Here is a 27967-nt window from a genome sequence, read left to right as displayed (position 1 = left end):
AAAGCGGCTACAGCCAGGAATTTATGTTGTAACACTTGTTCAGTCAGCTAAAGTTAGAGGCAGTTTGGAGTCAGGCTTGCCGAACCAGTCAGCTTGTCCTTCCTGGATCACTGATTCGAGCGCTCGCTCCCTTTTCTCTTTCCTTCTTGTGTTGAATGAATCTGTTTCTGTTGGTGTGCGCTCAGTGTGTTGTCATTAGACTTTTGTCCTGCAGCGGAGGTTATTAATGTGGGGACTTATTTATCTAGCTGATCTCCGACTGGAGGGGATTGGGTCTGGTGGCAGCTGTCGTGGGGCTGAAGGGACGGCGGTACCCCAGCGTTCGGTCCCTCATTACTGCTTTGTAATGAGGACGAGTGGTGGATTACAGCGGGTTTCCCATCTGGCTGTTTGCTGTGAGACAGTGGGCGTTGTACCTCAGATGTTACTTTGGGTTTCAGTGAGGAGCCTGTGCAGGGGGATGCTGCACTGTTGTTTAAAACTGATTATAAGGAAATTAGAAAGGGTTCCCCTGGTATGCTGTGGCTCACAAGAGGGAAATTCTTACCCCAGCTCTCAAAGTCAAAGAGTTTTTGTAGTAGAGCTGGGTACTTTCCAGGAGCTGTAGTATGAGGCAAGTTTTATCAAAGCTTACAAATCCCCCCTCGAGCCCCAGTGCTCGTGTTTGTTTATTTTTCCTTTGTGACTGAAATTACTGTTTCAATAAGAAAGTTAAGATTGTGCACATTGCTATAATTTATCGTTCCAGCTGAGTTAAAAACTGTTGTTGAATTGCTTAGCTGTTTGATATGGCCCGAGTCTCACCCAGGTCTTTAAATAAACACCTTTTGACAAATAATGTGGTGATAGAAATTTCACCACATGGGGCCTAAAATAAATTTTAGTGGGTAAAATGGTTTTGCAGGTGTTTTTTGTTGTTTTCTTCCCATGTGAGATAAACAATCACCAACAGACACCCATTTGTTTAAAAAATACATGAAAATGATGAAAAGGATAGCATATTCTGCCTTGTTGCAACCTGTTAATTTGAATCTAATGTAGTCTCACATTCACGATTATTATGAACAGGGCAATGTGGTTTCGTACGCCACAAGCTCTTGCGGTATGTCAATTAGCCCATATGCAAATATCAGTGCTGTTTTTATTTTAAAACACACGAGGGGGGAAAAAAACCCTTAAAACAACCTACCGCCCAGTCAAAAATCACTCACCCATATACCCCGCACTATCCTCGGTGCATAAAAGCATGACAAATGTAAAAACTTGTCTACAAGCATTGTACATACTTTAACGGATATGTGGTTTTCACAGTTGCTCGTCTTTCCAAACAGATAAATCTGTTTTGTAACTAGCGTGCATCACTTACACTTTCCTCCCCCTGAATGTTTCCACCAGCATCACCAAGGAGAGCATCGTCGATGTGGAGGCGACAGTGAGGAAAGTGGAGCAGAAGATCGAGAGCTGTTCTCAGCAGGACGTCGAGCTCCACGTTGAAAGGGTTGGCACTTTCACTGCAGTCCTTAATGGGCACTTCTTAGCAGACAGACATGTAAACATAGAGAAGATAATACAGTTGCTTTTAAAGCTGCAGATGTCTCCTACACATATAAATAAAAATACCAGAGGGTGTATATTTTGCCTCCCAGCATATGCAGTGCGTACGCACCCAGACAATGAAGCATCCATAATTCATGTTATTCAAGCAGGTACCAAAGAGGTTTTCACTGTAGCGCATTGACCATTTAACTCTTCCTTTTAAACGCTTGATTTAACGCAGTATCTGAGCTTTAAGTAACATCCATTTTATTTATATGCCAAGAAAATGAAACAAAAGTCACCTCAAGGCTCCTTTTTACTCTTACGTACTGTACTGCAAAAGAATTTGATGTAGTGAATGCATCAAATTTTGGTGAATGGGATGAGATTTTTTTCTGCTATGATGCCCAATGTAAATGAAAAACATAAAAACACAAAACAATAGTTGACAGCTATGGTTATCAGCAGCACGTAGGTGATTTTCTCACACATTGATGAGGTTTTAACAGATGCAGCTTTTAGCCTCTTTCATTTTCACCTTCTTCGCCTGTTTCTGGAGTCCCGGGACTTTCCATTGTCTCAGCATCGAATAAAAACATCGGTGGTTTGTCACACTTTTAATTTTTTGTGATTTTTTAAAAAAAATTTTTTATCCGTTTCCCTTCTCAGATTTTTGTCATCAGCCAGGCTGAGCCTCGTCTCCCGTTGCAGCTGGAGGACGCTGTCAGGCCTGATGGAGAGGGTGAAGAGGTGAGGATGAATGGGGGGATGGATGAGGGGAGTCAAAGTGCAGTTAGAGTATTAGCTGAGTAATTATTATTCATTTGGACATCATTGGCAGCATTTTAGGTATCTTAAAAACTTCTAAAAGCAGACTCTCAGTGCAAAAAGAACAAGGCCTGATAGTTACTGTGTGTGTGCGAGTCCATTCACTGTCATGGAGTGCACAGATGGGTTTAGTCTGACTACACAATGAATATAAGTCCGTTTTTATCTGAATACTTTATATCAAAAGCAAAATGGAAACGCATTCTGTGCATGCTGAGCTCTAACGGCGCTCTTTCAGTGAGACTGTTTTCAGTGAGGAGAATGGAGATTTGTGTTTTTGGCAGAGTCAAGGATTGGCTGATTAAACCTAATCACCTTGTTTGAATCGCCCTCCTCATGCAAATGGTGATTTCATCGCACAGTGTTTATAAGAGCCGGCTGCCAGTGTTGAGGGAGTTCTCTGAATTGCAATTAAGGAATTGTGCAGTGATGCAGAATCATTCAAGAAAATCATGAAGCATTTAAAAAGCCATTCTTTTTCCTAGCTGCAGTATAGGTGGTTAGAAATACATGTAAACCTTTGAGGCTGCTGGTTTAGCAGCACCAAAAAACGATGGCTAAGCAGAATTCCAGCTCAAAGCAGTTGGCTCTGTTTCCTGATTCAAACCAAAAAATGATTATTCTAGTATAGAGGATCAGCTACAGCTCCCAGATTTGCAAAGTGGAAACATTGAATTTTCCAATAATAACATTCCTGATGTAGCCGTTGAATCGGCTTAACACATAAAACGGCAGGATGTCATTTTTTTCGTAGCTTTAGATCCATCGTATCTGCTGTGGAATTATACATCGCACTGTACATGCGTGCACATTAATATGAGTCTCATCAATACCAAAGACAGCTGAGGGCCCATCATTGTTTATCCAGTAAGCTAATATCTGCAGCTGTAGCAGCGTCTCAGGTGTTTTCTGTTGGGATTCAGCATGTCAGTCACAGACTTGTAGCAACACCTGCTTTCCCCAGAGACACTAGCCTCAACAGCCCTGTCTGTCTAACTGTCTGCCCATCTAACAGTTTGTCCCTCTGCGTGTGGCTGTTTGGAGCAGGATGTGGCTACACAGGCTATTAGCTCAAACCCCTGTGGGTCTTCTCAGGAAGCCTGACATCCACGACCCTGGAAGGAGCGGCTCTTCCTGTGATGAAACATTTACTTTTCAGTTGTTACCTTTTTCCTTTTCTTTATATTCTTTTTGTCCTGTTGTCCCACATTGCAGGTGTCTTTTATTGCACTTGACTCTGTTATACTCACTGAGCTAAGTAGGTAGATGTGGTAAAGCTGCAGGAGAATGGTAGTTTTGCATTGTTCCCAGGAAGGTTTTTGCAGGCTGATTGCATTGTTTTAGGTTTGCAAGCTGCCAATAGCTTTAAAGCTAAAAATGATTTGTATTTCTTTCTTTTTTTTGTTATAGTTTTTCCCTGTGAGTTGTGAAAAGCCCCTAAAATGCTTCCATAACACTGACGGCAAACACTCCTGTGTGAATAGGAGGAGATGAATAGTAATGATTTTTAATATTTCATAGGCTGAGGAGGTTTTGGTAGGATGACTGTGTTTTTGTGTTTGTATTCAGGAAGGCAGAGCCACAGTTAACCAGGACACCCGGCTGGACAACAGAGTGATTGATCTCAGGGTAAGTTTCTATCATCTGTGACCATGTGAGTCTGTGAAAATTTGCATTTGGTTTGATACATGTAATATTTTAGTTGATTAATGATGAATTTTTAGCTGTTTTAAACTAAGGTGTTCATAAAGATGATAAATTTGATGCTTTATGCATGCTTCCTTTGTGAGGATGTCCTACCCGAAGTCTTGGGGTTGCCTCAATGTCTCCCTGGAAGAGTTGGCTGAAATACATGGATTTGAAAAACAAAAAAATTATTGCCATTATAACAACAATAATTTTACAGCTTACATCCTGTCTCCGAGCACAGAAAACTTCTACCACAAATGTAGGCTGTTGGAGAGTGAATGTAAAATATTTGTGAAGGAATGCAAACAACAAACCAGCGCACCTCTAAAAGTAAAGAGAAAAGGCTGTGATTTAGTGGGCTGGTGATATGAATCTTATACAGTGCTGAGAGATGTGCTAAACTTATGCGAGCAGCAGAAGACACTAAGCCGCAAAGTGTCTCATTGTTTTGATATGTTCCTCCCACATGGAAGATACGACTGGCAGGAAGGCAGCAACACCACAGCACAGAGCCACTTTGTTCACAAGCTTCACAACAACACCTGCTTCTGCAGCACTGTGCACTTTGAGCTCATGGACTTGGGTCTGTCATCAGTTTTGCTCTTAAGAGCCCGCTGAAGCTATAAAGTGCTTCCCACACTGGCAAACTCTTCAGAAGGGAACCATAAAATGCCTTTGATAATTATGTAGTTCACATGAAACTCCATTTCTAACTTGAACATTTTTAAAGTTTAAAAGTTTAGTTTTAAAAGACAGCTGGACTTGCAGACAGTCTCTGGACTGTCATCCGGACGTGCTGGAGTCCAAACAAATCCTCTAACACTAGTGCTCCCATTACCTCAGCCTTCAAGATGTAAGAAATGTGATTGATTATGAGCCCTACGTCATGCTATTTTGTGATTAATCATAATATTTGGTCTGTAAAAACTGCATCCAGCTTCCTTAGATCAAATAAAAAAGGTGATAAATCTGTGTTACCTATGTCGCTGGCTTTACAAACGCAGACAAGCGCAACACCCAACAACAAATTTTATCATAAACCAGAAGGAAAGAAGAAAACTCTGAGAACTCATTTTCTACAAAGACCGATTCCCCGTCCTGTCATTTTTAAAGAAAGATTCAGATCCACATCAAACACACCATTCTCCCTTTGCTTCATGCTCCGGCTCTTCGTGAAGTTTCACATGTAAGCATCGGAGATGGAAAGTAAAGCCAGTTGCGTTTTATCAGAACAGGTCTAAAAGTTTTGAAGAGAAGAGAGCTGTGATTTTGATACAAGTGCAAAAGCAAAATGTCCTAATGCAGATTTGTGTATTTCAGGTTGCTTTAGGAAGGGTTAGGGTGTATGCTGACTACCACACATACGGTACACATACAGGCTGTATGATGCCAGCACTAGACTGTGGTCAACCTCCAAGTACACGTATCGACGGCCTCTTGAGTACGATGATGAGCCCGTAATTGGATGCTGGCAAATGTTTAAATTTTTTGAGCTTTGAAACCTCTGTGTGGTATGTGTTCACCGCAGCTGGGTTTCAAGGAGGTATGAACTATTGAGAGGTATACCAGAGTAAGGTATATTTCATGAGGCCCCTCACCATCAGAAGAACTGCCAGTTTCAGGATAGTAACTGCCACCCACCAACCCACTCACTATTACGCCTACTCGCTGCAGACTTGCTGTAAACAGGAAGCGCTTTCGAATTTTTAAATTAGGTCTTACACAGTCTGGTTTTTAGGTCTGTTTCCCCACGTTTAACGCTGGGCACAGCCCCATGTGTGATGTGTGACACAAATGAGTCATAGGTGGTGTGATAGTAGAATGAATGATTTGCTTCAGTGCCTTTTAAAGAGGTTTGTAAAAGTGTTTTAAGCAGGGACGTTTTATATTTTTCTGCACTTCTACTTTCTGTCAAGCATCCAGATTGTAAATGATGGAAAAGTTTTAGCCAGACAACCCTGAAGCATTGTCTGCAGATTAATGAGCTTTCCAGGATTTAGACACGATCATATTTCGAGTCAGCCGGCTGTTAGTCAGACGAAGACTATTCAGGACCGGACAGGCACTAGAAATGGGATGTGAAGCACTTTAATTAACGCAGAACTGTGCATTTATGTATTGAAAAGACCCAGGTCTGACTTCATGATGATGTACGGTAACTAGACTTGAAAACCAGACAAGATCAGTTGTAGAAATCTTGTGGTCATTTGAAATGAGTCAGTCGATTTCTGGGAGTGTTCACTGGCATTTTGACATGCTCTGTCGCCCAACTGTTGACTCTTGGGGGCTTTTGTGCATGAGGTTTTTACAGTAACCTCTTCACAGCAGTTTTATGCCTCACCTTGGTTTCGGTATTTATATTGATCATCTAAATACTGAAACACAATTTTAAAAAAAACAATAAATAAAGGTATTTCTAAGTTTCTGCGGCTCTTCCAGGATTTGAACACGTTGCCGTTGCCAACAAATAATTGTCACACCCTTCACATAGACAGGAGGTCCTTGAAGAAACTGGCAGTCTTGTTTTCACACATTTGTCATGGTTGTGTAATAACGTAGATGAATCACTGCAACCGTCTTGATGGTGTTTATTTTTGTGTATCCTCCTGAAAAGACGACCACCAGCCAGGCCGTGTTCCGCCTGCAGTCAGGTGTGTGCAAGCTCTTCAGGGACACCCTCACCAAAAAGGGCTTTGTGGAGATCCAGACGCCGAAAATTATATCGGGTAAAAACAAAAAAAACCACCCTCTGCCACATTGACACGTGGGAAAACTGAGACTAGCATGCATTGAATCATTTTTGATTAGATGTTTCAGTAGAGGCACACTTGTTTTCACGTCACTGCCCACAGGTGTTTCGTGAGTCATTGTGTAACAGTTGTAAGTTGACTTCCTCATCAGGCTGATCTAGGCTCCACTTCAAATCAAGAGCAAAATAAAAAGTTCAGCTAAAGCTTTTGAAACACACACATGCGCAGTCATGCACATCTATGCTAAAGGAGACAACAGGCAGTAAGGTATTAGAGAGAATTTCATCGTTTCAGACCTATGAGGGTTTTAATCCAGACCGCTGGGAATTTCGATGCATCGACCAGCTCTCACGTCAGCCTCTCTGCTTTCACATTTCCACACAGCGCCCTTCTAATTTGACAGGAGAGGCTTTCCTTAAGATCAATCCCAAAGGATCTCATCTCACTTTATTGAAGAAAAGGAGGACTGAAAGGGAGAAACTTAGAACTCAGACAAAAATCTTCTCACCAATATTCAGGAGAAAGAGTTATTGGAGCTTTCATCATTTAATGGCATATCTCTTATGCTGGCTTTATTTTTTCCAGCATTAACTCAATTTGGAGGCTCCAGATGCTTTTTGAACCATTCAAACCTTTACTTGGTTAATATGTAATGTACTGTTTGAAGCTTTAATAATGTAAAATAATCCGTTTGGAGTCTTTATGATAAAAAAAGATAAATTCTTAAAAGAAGCAGAAGCACAGTAGTCTTATGTCAATAGTTCGCAGCCCCCACATTCCTCCCATATTTTGAATTAACTGTGGTGAAACCTCCACACTCTCACTTCCTCTTTTCTTAAAGAGCCAATGATGGTGGCTGTGACTCGAACGCTAAATTCAAAAGTGGCGCTCTTTTATTTTGGCGGCGCCTGTGAAAAAATACACACAAAACCGCATCTTCCTGCGTGGCACCACCCATGGTGCAAGCGTGAACAGTTTGTCCTATATGTACAGCCCCACCCACCTTTTGAGAGTGTGAAAATATCAGTTGATGCCCTCTGATGTTTTTGTCACATAAAAGGTGACACGTGTTATTAGAGTCTGGGACATGATGTCCTGAGAACTGACTTTGTTTTGAAAAATTTGCCCAGCGGTTACATATTCATGTAAAAAAGAAATGGGTTGTTCTGGTGAATAAGTCAAAAAGTTGGGCCATCATTCCTTTATTGACCTCAGCTCTGTATCTGAGGCAGGAAAGTGTAGTTTTTGAAGTAGTATATAATGACTGTGTTTTCTGAGCCTTTCCTGGTTGTCCTACTAAAGTTCCTGATGGAGATCACAGGAATCACTTGAGTTTTTAAGTACAAGTCTTTGTCTGGAACGAGCAGACAATCTGTCAGCATTTCCCCAAACGCACCTTTCTTTGCTAGCGATGGTCATAAAACGCACTCGTCGTGTAATAGCGTCACTAATCTACAAATCCTGTAGATGTTTCAAATTAAAAGCCTGAGTGTTTCAGTGGACAACAGTTATGTCATAAGACTTTTACTTTGAAACTTTTTCCACCACAGTTTTTTTTACTCTGGACTCTCTCCAACCATTATCAGAGGCCTGGCCTTTAAAAAAAAATGATGGTATTTATTTGTGTGTATGCTAGCCAATTATAGTCCCTACTGAAACATCTAATAAATTCACAGTATATATCATTAGGTGGGATGGGTGAGGTTTTGACAGTAATAGCTGTTTTTCCTCATGTTTTTCTCTTTGTCATTAAATTTTCTTTGTCCTTTTTTAGCTGCCAGTGAAGGTGGCGCAAATGTTTTCACAGTGTCGTACTTTAAAACCAGCGCCTTCCTGGCTCAGTCGCCTCAGCTCTACAAGCAGATGTGCATCTGTGCTGACTTTGACAAGGTCTTCTGTGTAGGTCCAGGTAAGCCCCTCCCCCCAGTATGTCACCTTATACACTGGCAAACAGGAAAAAGAGACGCGAGAGGATAATGAAAAATTTAGACCCTATTAAGTGAAAACGGTTTTAAAATGTCACTAAATGCATTTAGACTGTTAACGTTTAACAGACCTCCCTGTGATGCTTTTACTGTGTCAAAGCTGCTGTAGAGCTGTGTGATAGTGACACAGTGGGACTTGTAAAAGACTTTATAGAGCCGAGTTTAGGGGAAATCCAAGCAAACACTGCCACCATCTGATTATCTAAGCAAACTCTGCCTTCATCTGTGTGCATAAAGTATTTATTCTATACATAGTCGTGGATTTTTTTATGTTTTTTTTAGATTGCTACTCGTATCTGATTTTCATTCGATACAGGATTCTCGCCCAAGATCAAATAAAACATCTGGGACAAGGATCCACATTCGGTATTCCACTGACTGGACTGAGGTTTTTGTTTTGTTGTGTGTAACACCACAGAGAAATCAAAGGGCTTAAGGTCATTACTGCTTCTGAGGCAACAGTGTCCTCACCACGGTTGCCTTACTTACAGACTCACTGATTCAGCATGTAAGGAGAAGTGGGATCAACACTCCTCTAAATCCCAGTGGCAAAGTACAACATGTACTTAGTTGTAGGTTCTACAACTATGTCACCACTGTCTGAAATCAACTAAAAAAGGTTCACCGGGGAAGAAGCGGAAGTAAACGTGAAGCATATCTTCTTGCGGAGAAGCATACATCTCCATATTTATGCTTGGAATCATTTTAGTTTTCCAGTTTGTTGAAATATATGCAGGGTCAGACGCATAATACTTTCCAGGTTCTAGACAAACACTGTGTGAATACAAAAGCAGGAATGAACATTTACACTTTGTTTCAGACACAATTGAATAAAACTTTGTATGCATGGTTGTATTTTCTGAATCTCAGTCATTGTGAAACTGTGTGCATGTACACATGCGTGGTTTCCAGGTAATCCAGCCACAGTATGTAGATACAGAAACACATTTAATCAGATGTGTCCGTGCCTTTTTAAGAACACTTTTGACAGTCTGTAAACCTGTAAAAACGGCAATCGAGCAGCCGTCCTCGAGTATGACCGTTAACTCCCACTAAATGAAAGTAGAAGCCATGATGTTATTAATTCACCATACAAGTACTTGTAAAGTACTCTGCTTTAGAATAACACAGTAGTCAGGAATTATTTATTGGCAGCCGCGTTCATACAGAGTTTCTAAAGTACCTCTCAATCAGCCATAGTGCAAGCACCTACATTTCACAGTGCGTTTTGATTATCGTCAACTTTCAATGCCGCTCATCTACACATCGTCATTGTTTCACAAACCTTTACGTGGCGGTGATTCAGAAGCCAGGTTGTAAGCTTGATGATCCTTTATATGGGCTTCTGTTTTGTGAGCCGTCCAAATTTAGGAATTTCGAGTACAATGGAAATGACACTTTATTCCCGGAGATGTGCAGAAACCTTTCGTTGCTTCCACGCCACCGCAGTTTGCTTTGTTTAGGCACTCGTATTAAATCAGCGTCATTTCAGTTTTCAGGGCGGAAGACTCCAACACGCACCGTCACCTGACCGAGTTTGTGGGTCTGGATATTGAGATGGCCTTCAACTACCATTACCACGAAGTGATCGACTCTATCACTGACACCATGGTGCAGATCTTCAAGGGCTTGAGAGACAAGTAAGATACACATTTATTGAGTTAAGGTAAAAGATGAACCTAAAACTGTTGGTGTGTTGCAGATCAACTTCTGCAACACACTGAGCTGAATTATTTAGTTTTACAGCCAGCAAAATGTCAAAGTGTGTACGTCTAAGTAAAACTATGTAACTGCTAAATCTAGATTAATTAAATGTCATCACATATGGCTGTCTGCTTAGATGAATGTCAGCAATTTCCACTCCAACTGTTTAGTGAACTGCCAGCAAGATGACGATAGGATGTGGTTTTATTGCCTCCGTGTGGTGGAACTCGGTACAGCAGGCATTAAGAGCTTCAACATCAAAGGTTAAAATAAAAGAGGAATACTGGGCGAAACTCTTTCTGTGTGGAAACTGTAACGTTTCTGACGACATACGTCTGTGAATGTCAGTGGTTTTTTGGACGTATTTATTACAGTGAAAACTCAGAAGGGGGTTTGCAGTGCTTCATGCTTTATTCTGTGATTACAAGTCTTTTATTATAAAGTAAATCCCCAGAGGAACCATGTTAAATCAGTGGAACACTGAGTAAGGTGTCAACTAGCTTAATTTGAATTCCCTTTTTAATGTCTGTGACGTTAGTTAGTTTCAGGTTGTGACCACTGTTCCTCTTTCTCAGGCCCACTTGACTTTTTGCCCTTTGTTCTCATGACTTTCCAGACTGTTTCTCTTGACGTGTGAAAGTGTTTTGCATGCGTTTTGTACTTCTGTTTTAACACATGAAGCACAGATGACTTTATCCTTTCCATGCTGTTTGTCATCTCCTTTTAATTTCACAGTAAATACAAGTGAAATTTTTTAGGTGTCTTTAAAAAATATAATTTGGTTGTTAAAAATCTCTTTTTGGTGTCATAATGTTTCTAATTGTGATATAAAAGAATCAGAAATTAGTGAAAGGCATTAGGACAGCTTGGCCAAGAAAATAGAGTCAAGTGTGGGTTGTGACCATTATGTGAACAATTAGTCTGGTATTTGTCTCTATCTGGACAGAATTGTGAGTCAGAATTGTTTATTAAGGGAATGACTTTCAGATGCTTTTCATGTAGAATTTTAGGCCTGCTACTTCTTCATTTGTCCTCCACTTGTCTAGTTTACTGCATTTTTTTTAGGTGCGTACTCCACACCGTGCCAAGTTATGCCAAGTTTTTTGGCTGATAGCCTTTTGGGAATCACCTTTTTAGTGCAAAATTATCCTTTTTATGCCCATCAAACTGTGTTATCATTGCCATTTTTTGTAGATTAAACTAAAGACAGTGGAAAAAATGGGGGGGGTGGGGGGGTGGGGGGTTGCATCAGGCTAACAAAGTGCACAAAGATACAATTTAGATTGGTTCTTTGCTAAGTTGTCTGTTATGTTTAGACACAACACTGGTTTGCCCTTTGAGTTGGGAGGCTTTTTGTGCATTAATTATTTATGGGTCAGTGTTTTATTCACGGGTCAGTCATTTTAAGTCCAGATACAACCACTGGACATAAAATAAGAGAACAAACCATCAATGTCCACAGAAAAACTTTGAAAGTGGTTCAGAAAACCTGGAGAACTATTACCTAATACCACTTTAAAGCTTTTTAAGACAGCATGTCTCCTTGGAAGCAAAATATGAAGAAATCAGGGGCGACATGACCCTTTTTCACAGTAACACGTGTAACAAGTATTTTTACATAGATATAAATCACCATTACATACTCCAATCATGATTGGGAAAACTATTGGTGTATGTGAAGTTTTATGTTTGGGTTAAAAAAATTAGTGGTTTGGGGAAATTTCCCAGGAAAATGAATTAAAGTCAGCGTCATGTCCTCTCAACACTCTGGAAACTCAATGCATGTGCCTCTGCGTCAGCTTCCAGACAGAGATCCAGACGGTGAATAAGCAGTTCCCAAGTGAGCCTTTCAAATTCCTGGAGCCGACTCTTAGACTGGAGTACACCGAGGCTGTGGCCATGCTGCGTGAGGCCGGGGTCGAAATGGGTGACGAGGATGACCTCAGGTTAGAATACATCACACAGCCTTTCCCCACAGCCAACTCATCTTGTCAGATGATTTCTTTTGATAAAAGCAGAAGTAAATTGTAACATGTGCTTAAAGTGAGGATGTGAAAGATCACATCAGTAACTCAGCATTTAAGTAATCCTTGTGATCAAAGCTGTAATCTGCAGTACAGTTGGAGCAGTGACGTTAAAAAACAGTCTGAGAAATAATAACTGTAGATGATTCACTGATTACAATCAGTTTAAGTAATATTTTAACAATGTGAGATGTGTCTGTCTTTATTAAACTCAATGTATTTTTGCTGTTTTGTAGTACACCCAATGAGAAGCTGCTTGGCCGCCTCGTCAAGGAAAAGGTTTGTTTTCAAATGTGATTCACTCATTGAATGTCAAAATTATGAATGTGACATGATCCAACAATGGATCACGTAGCCTTTATGTATGAAGGTCAGATAAAAACACGAGTGATTTTTAAAAGTAGTAAAAAGCCATTTTGGATATTAGAACTCCAGAATTTGTATATATGAGCCGTTAGTCTTCTTCAGACGACCTCCTTCAGTTAAAGCTGCTTTATGCTGTAAGATAAAGACTCTACAGTATCCTGGAGAAGTATTTTATTATTCAAGCTCACAGTTGCATCACATAAATAAAGAAAAGGATAGGTGTGTGTCTCTATTAATCCTTTTTTATGCAGTTATTGACTCTCACTCCTCTTTTTTTTCCCCCCCTCTCCACAGTATGATACTGACTTCTATGTGCTTGATAAGTACCCGCTGGCTGTTAGACCGTTTTACACAATGCCTGATCCAAGTAACCCTGTAAGTCTTTCACTCACACATCAAACATACCAAACACACCAGCCTCTTAAATTTGCACTGTAGCTCCTGTGGGCAACGTAATGCTTTTTTTTTTTCTTGATATTGTCCCAACAAGTCAAGAAAAAACATCAGCATCCATGAGCGATGCCACAAAATTGCCAATTTACTACATTCTTTATGCTACCTGTGTGAATTTCAATTGCCAGACTGATATTTCTGTTAATATTTGGCTTTAAAAAATGAATACGGTTTCATTTCATTCTCTTCCTGTCATAATCATTGTTGTTACCCAAGTTTTGTGCCAGTGTTACCTTGTCTGGTTGACTTTAATTTTCTTTTCTTTTCTTTTTTTTTAACCCCCTCCTGTCATCATCACATGTGAGAAAAACCTGATTTCTGAATTTGTTTTATTTTTGTCTAGAAATACTCCAATTCTTATGACATGTTCATGAGAGGAGAAGAGATTCTCTCCGGAGCTCAGAGAGTCCACGATGCTCAGCTGCTGACAGAAAGAGCCATCCACCATCAAATCGGTAAGAAAAACAGATGTTTCCATTTCTTTTTGAGGAGCATTGAGTGAAATTCTAATGATTTGTCTCCCTCTGTTGGCAACCAGCGGAACAACACTAGAAAATGTTGTGCCTCTCCTTTGTTTGTACAGATCTGGAGAAGATCAAGGCATACATCGACTCCTTCCGGTATGGAGCTCCCCCACATGGCGGCGGAGGCATTGGTAAGAAATATGTTTTGTCGGGGGAACTACAGGAATAGTTTTTGTTTTTTTGTAAGAATAAAAAACTGATAAAGATGCCATCCTTCACAGGCCTGGAGAGAGTCTGCATGCTCTACCTGGGTCTCCACAACGTTCGGCAGACCTCCATGTTCCCACGTGACCCCAAGCGCCTGACACCTTAAACCTTCTGGTGTGGACGACACATAAATACTGGTGACGGGAAACAATACTAATCCACAATCAAGGAAGGGAGAACATTTATAGGAGCTAATGCCACCCTAGAACTCTTAACGTGTTACTGTAATTAACCACCGACATGAAGAAAGCAGTTATAACAGTAAGGTATGATTTATTGATCGGTGTGCATCGTTTTCTAACAACAACAAATAACAGAAACATTAAAGAGAACAAAGGAAATGGCCAGTGATTCAAGAAGACAACTCTTCTTCTTTTTTTTTTTTTTTAAATCGGTGAGTCAGTGTTCTCTGGGTTTTCTCTTTGGAAAAATGAAAAGTACATAACAAACAGATCTTAGACCGTCTTACTACCAGCACAGATGTTTGACTAATGATTGTGGTGTCCAGCAGTATGCCTCCAACTACACGTTTTGTAAGTCTAAGCACTGACAATAATAAAAACAAATGTGTTGATCTATAAATGGCTTTGTTCCCTTTTTTGGAGGCAGAAACACTTTGTTAATGAGGAGGTTTGATCGAAGTAATAGTTGAGAGTACTACACTCCTTAACGTGCACATAAATATTAAAATGCAGCTATACAAATGTGCAAAGCTTAAGCAGCTCTCTTCCTTTACACGGGCTAAGTGGAAGCTTTGCGGCTGCAGTCCTGCTACATACAGCCCAACAAACAAAGTGCTCCAGTGTTACTGATGTAGAAAAAATAATAATAATAATAAAGTAATAATCTTTCTGACAGTTTGCTGTGTGTCTGCCAGCAAATACAATATACAAACTCCAACCGCTGGCTCATTCAGTCGCAGCTCCGCTGACTTGAAGGATGAAGAGGAAGATGTGAACAATATCAACATAAAGAGAAAGCGCTCCATAGACGTACTCCTCTGGGCTGATGGCCAACTCCCGATTTCCGATAAGAAGTTGGGTGTTGTACACTAAAAACTAATATAAGGAAGAAAAGGAAAGAGGAAATTGACATAAAAACATGAATACAAGGAAAAATGCTGCAACATTTCTAGCCTTTTGTCATGTTTGTGACCATTAATTAAAACTTTTGGTTTTTGGACTGTTACGTGTCACTCACTATGACCAACAAGAAAATTTACATCCTGTATCATGTGAGGCTACAACTGTACTAATAGCTTTGTGATTCTGTTCTTACCATGTGGTGGTGCGTTTAGTTTAACCCTTTTCGTGTGTTGCTGTGTTAATATTTACTCATTAACACAAAATTTCAACTATAGCTGAGACTGACAGGAAATGTAAACAAAGGCTAAGGTAAAAAGTTTGGGTAAATTATATTTTGAATATAATGGTACAAAAGCAAAGGTCAGACAATCCCCAGCATTATGGGAAAACCACATTAAAAAGTGCTAAAACATGTATACAGTGAGATTACCTGTTTAAAAGACCTATTGGGACAATGAATGTGGAAATCATGTTTGTAACAGGAAATGATAAAATGTCCCAAAATAAAAGCCCAATTCACTTTATACACTGCGCAAAAAATTAAAGGAACACTTGAACATCATAGTTGGAACTTCAGGAATATCCGTCTGTTCGATTAGGGAAAACTGATTTTTACCTCCTTTACTAAAGAAAGCATGTGACAGAGGTGAAAAGGAGAGGAGACACCGTAATAAATGTTAGCTTCTTGCAACATCATCCGTGAAAAGTACACTGTGTTAGTGGTGAACCTGCCAGCTGAGTTACACAATGCTGGTTTCTGACCACAGAACCCACCTAGGAACACTGAGCCTTCATGTCATGCTCAAGGAGTCTCTTGATGACATTTTGGTTGTAAACATGCACAAATAACCTGATTGAGGTCACTTTTTAGGGCTCTGGCAGTGCTGCTCGTGTAACGGGCCTGTCGACATGGCAAATCTGTGCCTTACTGATGGAGCTGAGCAACCTGTGGAGGCTGCAGGTGCTGTCTCATGCTACCAAGTAGCAAAAAGGACCCAGCAAAAAGCAAAACTAGAGAAAAATCCATCAAAAAACCTTCCCTTTCTGGAGGTTGTCTTGTTGTTGCCTTTCCAGTGCAACTGTTATCACTTTTTTATTGGATTCACAATAGTTTATGCTTTCTATCTGGACATCCTGATATCTCTGAAGTTAACAGACTTTGTGTTAAACTGAAGATTGAGTGTTCCCTTCTTGTTTTTTTATTTGATAGACCAATCAAAATCAAGACAAATACGATGATGAATAGTAGATTATCACCACATTATTTAGGGCTCCTAAATAGCTATGTATTGGGGGTGTAAGGACTGCAAATGTCTCGCTTGCTTTTCAACAACAGACTCATAATACCAAGAAGAAATACTCAGTCTAATTTTGTGTGAGTGTGGACTCACCAGAGTGTAAACGATGGCTCCAATTGCAGCGTAGAGCATATGCAGCCAGGGGACCTGTTGAGTGACATAAGAAAGGCTCCTGAATGTGAAATCAGTCACACAGATACACCCTTGGGAGCTGCTGTTCCTCACGCAGAGAAACACGAGTAGACAGAATAAATTAAATGACTTGACCAGAGCAGGCTCACATATTGGAAGGAGAGGACGATGGCTGTAACAATCCCAATGATCATGAGCAGAACGGCCGCAATGCAGAGGAATCCCCCGCAGGAGGTGAAGTCCACCTGTGATGAGAAACAAGTCATTAAGGGGATGAAAGTGAAGCTGATATGCTTCAAGCTACATGAAAGAGCAGTGAGACTATTGTGAAAGAGAAATATATGTGTGTGCGTGTGTGAAACGTGTCTTGTAGAAGCCAAAAATGTAACTTGTGTATCTCGAGTTGCATCAGAGAAGTTGGATTCGCATCTTATCCCAAAATGTTATAAATATTTAAAGGATTTCAGTGCCCCCATTGTAATGCAAGACAAAGGAGTTCTTTTACACCGACAACAAAGACATCCTCTGACAAGCCACAGGCTACTGAGCTACAGCGAGACAGTTTACATCTCCGTGTACCTTAGTTTGGAAGCAGAAGACTGTCACAGCTATACAGACTAATGCTGTTACTCCCATGGCGATAAACACTGCTTTGGTTCCATAATAGCTGTAAAGGATACATGTAGCGATTAAAACGAAACAAAAAAAAAGGCACATATATACCATCAGGATCAAAATGTGCTGTTTTGAGCTGTTGCCTGAATAAAGCCAATAAACAGACCTTGAAACTGCTCCGGCCATGTAAGACAAGGCAAGAGTCTGCAAGATCAAACATGAATACAATGTGTCTTAAATGTCAGAGTGAGTTTTAGCACTTTTTAGAGATGTCTTTTTTCTACTGACTTTACTTTTTCAGTCTTCAGCACCTCACACTATGTTAGTTCTGCACATATATATCTGCTGTGGCATTACTAGTGTCAATGTCTGACCCTTAGTCTAATAAACAACACTTACAAATACTCCAAGCAGCACAAGATTCCATGGAAAACGCCTCCTAAAAAGTACAGAAACCACAAACATCACTGTTTATGAAAATTTTAATAAGCCATAATAATAGCAATAATAAAACAACTTAATTTTTCCAACTTATTTGGCCTTGCTTACCTTGGCTCTTTGCAGCAGATGAGAATGCAGTAAACCACAAAGTAAACCACACTACGGAGAGATTCACCACTGTGATTATTATTACATACATCATATTCTTCACATGTGTGTTTTTTTTTTATCAATTGATGTAATTGCACTAAAACTGTGCGGCTGTTTCTTAAAAGTAACTCACAAAGATGCCCAGTAGATGCCAGGGTAACTGATGACAAACATCCTCACTGGGTCACTGTGAAAGCAGATACATGGCATCACCAAAGGGCAGACTGTGTTTCTTACCCTTCACCAGATACATTCACCAGTGGCTAGATGGATGTACAAATGGGGAAACTTACACAAACGTAAAGACAGCAACAACTGAGAAGGTGACAGCAAGCTGTGCTGATAAAATTAAGTAAACCTGTCCAAAAAAAAAGAAAAAAAGAAAGATCAGAGCAGCAGGATTGTCACTGGCACAAAGAGCAAGTTAAGACACACAGTTACAAACCCTTACTTTTCTGATGAAGGCGTGCCGAACAGATGTGCTTTCCCACTGGGTGCTGAGAAAATCCTCCATCTCTCCTGCAGAATTTGGAAGAGCCAAGTGGTAATTTATCCTTGTTACACCTAATCTAAATATATTGCAGGGTGTGATTACTTCAAGACTGTGCCACTCGCTAAGAACCTGGGTTGGAGGCAGGCAGTCCAGCAGACAGAGTCGGTATTGTGGTGGGCATCCCAGATGGAGGAAGGCCAGGGCCTTGACACATGCTGATCGGCGGGTAGACACCCCCTTGGCCCCAGTAGCCAGGACTGGGACTGTAAGATGGAGGTGGGGGAAGAGGAGAGCCATGCTGTGGCTGGTAGGGGAAGTTATCACACTTAGGATGATGCAGTGCTTCCTCGTAGGGGGGAGGACTGTCAATTTTAGATGTCATCATTTTTCTGGACTACCCTAAAGACAGGATGAGTGGTACAAAGCTATGTCAGACTTACATCTTTTCACTATCCACTAGTTATTGCTGACTTTCCATTTTCACAATTACAAAATAAAATCTTCCTACTATATTACATCGTAAATCACAGTATGTTGCATTGCTTAATTCTGTGGTATTATTTCCTGGAAACTATGTGGTCACCCTAGTTTCAGAAAGGGTGATCACAAGTCCCTCCTTGTGCACAACATTATTATCTGTTTTTCTGTGTTTCACATGTGATTCTCAGAAATCAGCACCGAATAACAGAATTCTAAAGTCTGGCTCGTTTCCAGTGGCTGTAAAGAAAATAAGGAAGGCTGTCTCTACAGGACGTCCTGGTGGCCTCGGGGACGTTTTGGCTTGCTGTGAACTTTCAGCTGGTTCAAGCACCACGCAGGAACCACGCAAATCTACCACATCAAAGACATGCAAAACTGTGCGCATGTCGCTCTGTCTGTCTCTTTCAGCAAGGCAGGCGACACGAACCAGGTAACGTTAGACACGCTGAACAGATGAAAAGGAACGATGGAGAAAAGAGGGAGGGAATAAAAAGGAGAAGGCAGGTAAATGCTGAAAAATAAGTGGCAGTCAGGAGCAGGAACGTGTGCATATGTGTTATTTTGATACTTTTGCACAGTTCTTGAGTACAAAAGCGTCTCACTGTGCATAAAGCTCACTGTTTTTCCCTCTTTGGTTTAAAAACTGTATTAGATAAAGGTATTATTCCATATTTCTGGCTTTGTACATGTGTATGTGGGGTATGTGTGGAAGATTTTCCCTGCTACAGCGACAGCCATGTCATATTTTTGAAAACTTGGAACTCACAATAATAAATTACATTGAAATTTAACATTAAAAATGTAATTTTGTTATCATGCTGTATATCTGTATGTACTGTAACACCGCAGACACCCTTGGTCTCCTTACACTTGTACTTTAAGTGTGAGTCACTTGCTAATTAAAAATTAATTTGACTACTATAAATATTTTAAATTAAAGTGCGCACGTTTGTTCGGGATAATTGGGCCACATGTAATGAAACTGCAATATTTTGAAGGGCTGAAAAAAGGTCTAGCAGTCTGGTGCTGTTGCAATAACAAAGATGAGATAATGTCCCAGCTTGAATTATAGTTTCACTCAGCTCTTGGTTGTAATTCAACATATAGTTTCACAAGACACATTGAAACAACTTAAGCATTATTGTGTCTGGAAGGCACAGTCATGCCATGTGTTCACATTTATTGCTTGATAAAATATACGAAGGGTCACGCAAAGTATGAGAGTAGAAACCAATGACTGTAATTCTGTTTAATTTAAGAATGAAGTATATGTGGACACTTGGAGGCCAAGGAAAGTTCCCCCATCGAAAGTTATGATTTTTCTTCTTTCAATATGCAATCCTGAGCTCACCTTCAGTTTCATTTATTCTATTAAAGCACCTGTAAGAGCAGTCGAATCCCTCTACAGCACCTCACCGGTCTGAAAAGGCCAGACTGCATACATTTTTCTTTTTGTATGTAGTCTAGTCAGATTACTTGTGAAAATTAGTACTGTACTTAAGAATTTTTAAGATAGGAAAAGAGAAAAAAGCAAGCATACTGCCGATTGTGAACAGGAAATTAAGCCTGTGTTATTTTTAAAACCCAGCCATACATTATATACAAATTTTAAAACACTACAACACTGCACTCAAGTAATCTCTTTGACCCACTTTTGGTTTGTTATGATCTGATCACCCAGAAAACAAATGAAAACAAAGCAGAAAAGGTTACTTACCTTGTGGCTTGCGCCTGAGTTGGGTTCACTGTCCTTCAGTCCTGCCTTGGAGATTTGCAGCCGTGCACAACAGGAGGATGTCATCCTTTGTAACTGGATATGCTGGCTGAAACTCACACTGTTACTGCTACTCTCAGAAAGATGAGACTGGTTACTCATGTCGCCTCCTGTTAAAAAGTACCAATATTACCAAAACACAAACTACTGGTTGTACCTCCCTCTACAATTAGTTAAATGCCAGTGCTTCCTTGATACCTAGTCAGCTTTGGCATTTTGTCTAAGGGTAATTGTAAGTCATAATTATATGTCAATGTATTTTTTCTTGTACTACAAAAATCATTACAATTAACCTACAATATGGTTATAACAACAGACAGATAATTATTCAACATTTACACCAGAAAGAAATGTGATTCTAAAAATAGAAATTCCCATTTTATGTGTTTCTTGAAGCAAAGTGGATTTGGATATAAAACAGGCAAAATCACACAGTATTTTTGCTAGTTCATATGCATGTTAAAGTTTGCCTGACAGACTGTCAAAACCCTTTTTTTAAAATTTCATTTAATTTACTACTACTACTTCCCAAGTGGTTCTGCTGCCTAAACCTAAGCAAAATGTGATGGGAAAAATGTATAATGAAAATATACAGAAAAAATTATAATATACTCTGTTTTAATACATAAAAGAAAACCTAAACATGAGAAATCAGGTGAGCACAACACCGGTAGTGAGCCTAAAAGTCACCAGGGGACTGTTGTGACGTGTCGCTGTATACGTCATTACGTTCCGCTCAGAGGCTATGGCGCTTCCTGACTGGATAATAACACTGGTAGCCACTTCATCCTTCATCTGTTTTTGTTTGTGCCTTCGCTACAGACGGACAGGACAGGTGTTTTGGAGAAAACTGTTCAGCAAGATAATGGCCCGAACGGAGAAGCCCTTGTTCCGAATAGCGTGAGTATTGCGCCACTTTCCTTGTCGACAGAGATTTCTGTCGTTTCCTTGGCGATTCTCTTGGCGTAGCTTAGCAACATCTAGCCATTTTTATGTGCTATAGATTTATCCCACGTAATTTAATTTAGTCAAGACCATTTGAAAAGTACAGCTGTTGGTATTCTGCTGTGAGGCTCTTCTCGCGATAATGCCATTTTTTTCATCAGCATATGCTGCAGTGGCTTCAACTTTATTTTAAGAGACGTTTGCATACCAACCATTGAAGTTACGTCAATTGTGCTCATTCAACAAACCAAAGAAATGACAGTAACTGCATGGCGAGGTTAATAATGTTAACAACTATTGGGACATAACATTTCCAATTGTCTCCCAGGTACACACTCTACACTAAGACCAGACTTGGCTACATGTACTACAAACGGCAAATGCGGAAAGCTCGTGAAAATTACCCTGGAGGGCATTCAGCTACAGATCCCGTGGAGTTCAATGGTATATGCAACAATTACTGGTTTAACTTGGTGACACTGGGCCAAACAATGCCTTGCTGTCACACGCTGTACAGACCATAGAACCTATTGTTATTACTATCAGTACAAAATTCTAGCATTTGTTTCATTAAAGATGGATATTTTTATTAGTGCATGTTTAATGTTGTCCCGAATAATTATTATGTCATTTCTTTCTCTGCCCACAGGTGTTAAAATAATTCCTATCTCTGTGCTCTCTGACAACTACAGCTACCTTATCATCGACAGAGCCTCGAGCATCGCAGTCGTTGTAGACCCTGCAGACCCTCAGATAGTTCAGGTGAGTGCCTCTGATGTCACTTATGTGTCTTTGAATGGGTTAATAGATTTAGGCTATTGCGCTGAAAACAGCAATCAGTAACTGTGTAGTTAGTTCCAAGGGAAAAGTTGTTTTTTCTTCAGAACATGTTGCTGCACAGAAGTCAGGACAGATATCGCCTGATATTAGTGAGACATGATTGCTTTGCTTCTAGTTCAGCTTTATTTTGTATATGTACCACAACTCTGATCCTTAAAGCTATTATATGAAATGTATAATATCTAGTATTAAGATCTTTAAGAAAACGAAATATTTTTAGGGGAGTTGGAATAATACTATTAAAGTGTGATGATTGTCATTCAGTTCAAAGCCAGTTTAGTAACACATACAGGACATAGATGGGGTTAAAATTTATAAATAGTGTGAGTTACAAACAATATATGAAAGCCTGTATAGAATTATTGCTGTATTTATAAAAGTACGAGGTGTGTAAACAAAAAAATTGAGTTGTATTGAAAGCTTGATTGTAATTGTAGGGCTCATTGACATTGGAGCCTCTCTCTCTTACAGCTGGTATCTCTGCACTGTCATTTTTCCTTACAACCATGTGCTTTACTTCAGCTGCAGCTGTTGACTGTCCGTAGCCAGCTGTTGTGAATGAGTGTGTTTTGTATCCATGGTATCTTGCCTTATTAAATACACAAGTATAATAACGCTGTGATGTGTCATGAATCTGAAGTGTTGACTGAAGGTTTTACCAACACCCGATTTATTTATATTTTCTTTTATTCATTTCAGGCAGTCCTCGAGGCAGAAGGAGTAATGTTAGAAGCAATACTATGTACACACAAGCACTGGTGAGTTTCATGTAATTTGTATGTATAAAAAAGGAGTAGGGGGGAAAGACAGCATAGTATTGTGATATTTAGCATAGCAATGTTATATTGATACAGGGACACCAATTATCGATATTTTATTTTGGAAATACTGTGAACAAGAGGGCTTACAGGACTTCATGGGCTGCCAGCTCATTGTATTCTGGTTATATTCCTATAGAACAGGAAGGTTGATCAGTGCAAATATAATAGTTTAATGTGGCTATTGAATATTTATAACAGTAAATTGCTGCAATATTAGGAACAGATTGGATGTCATTGCCAACTTGACCCCATTCAATATGACACTGGTAACATTTATAGTAGGTCTTGGTGACAGTTTTGATGTACTTTACCATCTCCTTTTGTAGCTAAAAAATTCCCGAGGTAACTTTATCTTATTGGATAAGACAGATATTGAAAATGTTTAACTTCGAGGACATAATTTACAGTTGAAGGCAAAAAAATCTAAAAATATGTTAATGTGATAATCATACAAGACTCAGCATGTCACAAAAGGTTAAAAAAGCATATAATAATAGGTATAGTAAAATAAAAATGTGATTCACATCTCTAACACAAGAGGTTAGACTTATTATTGCCGTACTGCAGATTAAAAGAATGCCATGCATTTGTATGTATAGATGTTTTCCCCACATTTTGAAAGTCCTGCGTTCAGTTTGATTAAAATAAGCACAGTGTTTTTAAAAAAAAATAGGTGCTTTGTATCTGTAATGTGTGGATATTGTCTAAATTGCTGCGTGAACCTTCTTTGTGATCCATGTACAGGGACCACAGTGGGGGAAACAAAGGGTTGAAACGGCTGCACAGCTCATGCCGAGTTTATGGAAATGCGGCTGATAACATTCCTGGCCTCACGCAGTAAGTCCCAGCTTGCACAGTATAGCACACTGGCTCACTTTGAATCACTCTTACTGTACTTAGTCCTGTTTTGTTCCCACTGTCAGTAGTGGTGGCAGCTGACTTCACACTAAATTATCGTGGCATGAGTGACTATTCTGTTATGTCTGAGGGGATGGAGGGTTATCTTAGGACTTCCAAACCACCACACTAAAGATTTTGTTTTTCACATTTTTTTTTCTAATAATGTAAAAATAATATGGGAAGGTAGTCGTTTTTGATACCTTTGCTCAACTGGTACATGTCAGAAATGGAAGTCTATTTCAGTTATTTTTAATCTTTTAATTTTCACTAAAAATCAGTAACTCCACACTTCTTGGTTTAGGTTTTTTCATTACTTATTTTTCTTTCCAGCCCTCTCTCACACAATGACTCGGTAACAGTTGGGCGTATGCGCTTTAAGGCCCTCTTTACCCCTGGACACACGGTAGGCCACATGATCTACCTCTTGGATGGTCAAACGGTCGGTGCCCCCTCCAGCCTCTTCTCTGGTGACCTGGTGTTTCTCTCAGGATGTGGTAAGTTATGCAGAAAACCAGATCAAGAGGAATTATTCTAGCTGTTTGCTTCTTTTTGTTTTTTTCAGAGTTACTGAAAATGCAGGATGAAATAGTTTGTTTGATGTGGAATCATTCTACACAGGTTCTCTGGGTTTTACTGGCTCAAAATTGTTCTCTACAGGGAGTGACTATGCATGCAAGCACAATTTGTCTGCACGTAGTTATAGTTGTGTTACCTTAACAGAAGTCTACGCATTGCCCTCTTATTCCTGGCAATTTGATCAAAATATATGTTATGCTTGAGTAAAAGCAACTTAAAAAAAAAAAACTGGTGTGGCGTTTTTAGAGTTTTTGTGGGCTTTTTTTTTTCTATACTGTAAAACTGCTGAAGTCTGAGAACCTGATGATCGCACAGTCTAAAAGTCAGCTAAAATGCATAAGTGTGATACCAAGGAAGCGTGATTTTTGACTTAATTGTACTATGTGATATATACGAGAAACCTATCTGTCATCAGTGTTTCAATCAGTGCAATTTTAAAAAGGATCTTTGACCTGATGCCTTTTCTGCATTCACATCTGTCATTTTTGGTTCACATCCAGATTACCTCATTCAAAAGCAAGTTTAACATTGCTAATGCAAGTCAGCACCATCTTAACTGAATACTGTTGCATGCAAATTACACCTTTTCATATTTCATCGGAAATGCTGATTAGATTTCCTTTGCATAACTTAATGTAACATAGTTTTTTTTATAAGACTTTAAATAATTTAATCAGTTGCGTCAAAAAGTACTTAAAATATATACTTAATTATAGTATTGTATATTTAGTGGCCTGTTTTGGTTACCTTGTAATACCAATGGCTTTTTTTTAACATGTTCTTTAATATACAATAGATTTTGTATAGCAATTTAGTGGTTAATACATTTTCATTATGCACAAAATATAGCAGTAATGAAAATATCCTGGTAATACTAAAGATTAGACCATATGAATTCTTCAGGAACCCTGTTTGGAAATTGGAATCTCTTTGTTAACCTGTCTTTATTGTTTCTAGGGAGAATGTTTGAAGGCAGTGCAACAACAATGCTGTCATCTCTGGACACAGTTGGGTCCTTGACTGATGATACTCTATTATGGCCTGGTAGGAGAATCCTTTCAGTTGTCTGATTCAGTGTCAAAAAATTATGTTTGTGTGCTGCGGATGAAGTTGTGGTTTTAATATGTCTTTGCTTTTAAAAAAGAGTTTTATCTATATACAGCCAAACCATAAGAACGGGTTGCATAGGGAATTCTTTGGTTTTTTTAGGCTTTTAAGTATGGTTATACATGTGGCTGTGATATTTTTCTTGTGTGTCCACTGGCTGTCCCGCAGGTCATGAGTATGCAGAGGACAACCTGCTGTTTGCTGCTGAGGTTGAGCCGCACAACACAGCCAGGGAAAACAAATATCAGTGGGTGCTGCAGCAGCGAGGCCAGAAGCTGTGCACGGTGAGAATGATGTATCACCATTGTTATGCCTCTCAAGCGAGCCATCCCAGGATTCATGTTGTCCAACACCTCAAATAAGGGCTTATCAGTTGCGTACAGCGTTCGTGCTGACAGCACTCTTGAGTGCATGCCGCCCTCTCGCTTTCCCTTCTTCCAGGCTCAGTCGAGTCCATCTGTGATATAGTCTGCAGCAGAGCAAAGGTTTGCTGTTCAGTGAAGTGCCCATCCTGAATTTAGATTAGTTTTTTATCTGTTATCAATACATGCCTCTAAAGGCAGTTTCACAAGATTGGAGCTTCCAGTTGATGATTTCCACCTCCAAAACTTATTGAATGACCATAACATTTCCTCTGCAGTCTGCATGTTTTCACGTTTCACACGTAGTCTTTTGCTTATTTATATCAGTCACCTGAGTTTGATCTTTGAGTATTATTTATTAAAAAGATCAGATATATAGTACACCAAAAAAACATGTATGAAAACTGTAAAGTTTTCCTTGTAGCAGAGCTGCCTGAAGGTGATGACTTAAACTTCTGAAACACTGCATCTGTATTTGACCAAATGTATCAGAAACTGCAGTGAGCACTGCTGTGACTCACTCGGTTAAGCAGGTCCTTTGAATAAAAACTAAATGCCATGCGGCGTGGACACCCAAGATTGCGAATGCAAGAACTTAACAACAAGTAAAGTAGGATTTTAAAATCGATACCACAGTTGCATCTACTCAAAGTCTCTAACAAGTTTGAATATCATTTACCTCGACCTCAAGGTCAGAGGTCAGAGGTCAAGTTTTCTAAAAATCTTGTGAGCGCATTAACTCAAGAAGGAAGTCACCTAGGATTCTCAACTTCATGCCATGCAATTACTAAAACTCTTGGACAGGTTTAAATCCTGGAGACCTTGACCTCAAAGTCAAAAGTGACCTTTCCTGAAAAGCATCTAGGATTTTCAAATTAAGGTTGATGCATTTGCTAATTCCAGATCTCATTGGCGGATTTTAAACTGTTATTGGTAAGGGATAGAAAGTCTGACTTAACAGATTGTTTTCGGCTTGTCACAGTAGGAACAGACCAAGCATTATTAACAATTAACCGAGTTTTATTCAAGCATCCCTTTGTGCTGTGATGCTGGAAAGAGGAAGCAGATGTCTAGGAATCCAGGTTGAGCTTTTCCTGTTGTGATATGTCTCTGTTTTGTTTAGGTTTATTGCCAAATTAACGTCAGTGTATCCTGGTAACAAATTAGCTGCTGTGTTTTCTTAATACTCACGGTGATGCCATCTGCAGAAATGCATTGTCTGTTTTGTGATGGGGAAGGGAGTAACAGAAATCACTTATTTTATCTTCTATGATAGATTTATTTATTTTTAATCTTTCTGCAAATGATTGACACTGTTCAATCAAGAGCCTTTGAGGTGGGCTGCGTTTTGACGTGCTCTTTATTTCCAGTGTCCCTCCACGATTGGAGAAGAGAAGCAGTACAATCCTTTCCTGCGCAGCCACTCTGCAGAGCTCCACCTGGCTCTGGGTGTCCAGCAATTCCAGGAAGAAGACTGGACCCAGTTTAGGGCAAGGGTGCTGGAGGAACTGCGAAAACGCAAAGACCTCTACAACAGGAGATAGTACTACCAAGACGTCCTAAACTTTAGGGAACAGCAGAGCTCAGCTGCACCAGGCACTGGTACAAAAGCAGCTATTTGCAGGTGAAAGCTAATAATAAATTGATCTCTAAAGGTACTGTAGAAACAGTTTGATCTATTATCTCAGTGTTAAGGGGCATTAAGTAGTTTCTGACCTGTAGACCTGTAGCTAGGATGGTAACCACAACTTCGTTATTACATAATACTCATTAATAGTTCTATTACCTCTCCAAATGCTGTAAACTACAGTCATTTTTTGTTCATGAGAAGAGCAGTGCTGATTTTGTTTTTACTTTTTACATAGGATGTAAATATTATTGT

The 27967-nt window shown here is 39.7% G+C and overlaps 3 protein-coding genes across 5 annotated transcripts in view; 2 read left to right on the top strand and 1 right to left on the bottom strand.

Moving 5' to 3' along the window:
- The window catches only part of dars1 (aspartyl-tRNA synthetase 1), a 31039-nt gene extending 16391 nt beyond the window's left edge, over positions 1-14648 (top strand). Inside the window, exons 7-18 of the mRNA XM_005745692.1 lie at positions 1396-1498; positions 2206-2286; positions 3934-3993; positions 6668-6779; positions 8578-8712; positions 10281-10428; positions 12292-12438; positions 12753-12795; positions 13177-13257; positions 13679-13790; positions 13919-13990; positions 14081-14648. Coding sequence (XP_005745749.1) covers positions 1396-1498; positions 2206-2286; positions 3934-3993; positions 6668-6779; positions 8578-8712; positions 10281-10428; positions 12292-12438; positions 12753-12795; positions 13177-13257; positions 13679-13790; positions 13919-13990; positions 14081-14172 — 1186 coding nt within the window. The 3' untranslated portion in view covers positions 14173-14648. The remainder of the gene's footprint in view (positions 1-1395; positions 1499-2205; positions 2287-3933; positions 3994-6667; positions 6780-8577; positions 8713-10280; positions 10429-12291; positions 12439-12752; positions 12796-13176; positions 13258-13678; positions 13791-13918; positions 13991-14080) is intronic.
- Positions 14649-14718: 70 nt separating this feature from the next.
- Positions 14719-20614, bottom strand: LOC102192445 (protein lifeguard 3-like). 2 transcript variants are annotated; one of them, XM_005745693.2, is made up of 12 exons: positions 20478-20614; positions 18410-18679; positions 18239-18306; positions 18081-18145; positions 17921-17974; positions 17746-17796; positions 17596-17635; positions 17363-17400; positions 17161-17248; positions 16731-16826; positions 16543-16596; positions 14719-15124 (listed from the first exon to the last, which is right to left on the bottom strand). In XM_005745693.2, the coding sequence occupies exons 2-12, from the start codon at positions 18663-18665 to the stop codon at positions 14975-14977; spliced, it is 960 nt and encodes a 319-aa protein (XP_005745750.1). In that variant the 5' UTR covers positions 18666-18679; positions 20478-20614; the 3' UTR covers positions 14719-14974. The 2 variants fall into 2 exon arrangements, with proteins under 2 accessions (XP_005745750.1, XP_013769456.1); XM_013914002.1 differs by lacking the exon at positions 20478-20614 and having other exon boundaries at positions 18239-18649.
- A 646-nt stretch (positions 20615-21260) lies between these two features.
- On the top strand, positions 21261-27967 carry pnkd (PNKD metallo-beta-lactamase domain containing). 2 transcript variants are annotated; one of them, XM_005745691.1, is made up of 9 exons: positions 21261-21434; positions 21808-21923; positions 22129-22241; positions 23019-23077; positions 23885-23977; positions 24371-24534; positions 25574-25660; positions 25892-26007; positions 27456-27967. In XM_005745691.1, exons 1-9 carry the CDS (start codon positions 21280-21282, stop codon positions 27627-27629), a joined length of 1077 nt encoding a protein of 358 aa, XP_005745748.1. In that variant the 5' UTR covers positions 21261-21279; the 3' UTR covers positions 27630-27967. The 2 variants fall into 2 exon arrangements, with proteins under 2 accessions (XP_005745748.1, XP_013769454.1); XM_013914000.1 differs by lacking the exon at positions 21261-21434 and adding an exon at positions 21455-21698.

Source organism: Pundamilia nyererei, unplaced genomic scaffold (genome assembly GCF_000239375.1).
Source record: "Pundamilia nyererei isolate P.nyererei 1_Seehausen unplaced genomic scaffold, PunNye1.0 scaffold00163, whole genome shotgun sequence".
Taxonomy (NCBI): Eukaryota; Metazoa; Chordata; class Actinopteri; order Cichliformes; family Cichlidae; genus Pundamilia; species Pundamilia nyererei.
Note: the sequence above shows the minus strand (reverse complement) of the source record. Positions and strands in the feature narration are given on the sequence as shown.

Coding starts and splice junctions, on each gene's coding strand:
- pnkd (XM_005745691.1), top strand. CDS start 21,280: ATGGCGCTTCCTGACTGGATAATAACACTGGTAGCCACTTCATCCTTC. Junction 22,242..23,018: donor CAGACCCTCAGATAGTTCAG/GTGAGTGCCTCT, acceptor TATTCATTTCAG/GCAGTCCTCGAGGCAGAAGG. Junction 26,008..27,455: donor GAGGCCAGAAGCTGTGCACG/GTGAGAATGATG, acceptor CTTTATTTCCAG/TGTCCCTCCACGATTGGAGA.
- LOC102192445 (XM_013914002.1), bottom strand. CDS start 18,577: ATGGCTCTCCTCTTCCCCCACCTCCATCTTACAGTCCCAGTCCTGGCT. Junction 18,146..18,238: donor GGCACGCCTTCATCAGAAAA/GTAAGGGTTTGT, acceptor TTTTTTGGACAG/GTTTACTTAATTTTATCAGC. Junction 17,636..17,745: donor ATCTGCTGCAAAGAGCCAAG/GTAAGCAAGGCC, acceptor TGTACTTTTTAG/GAGGCGTTTTCCATGGAATC.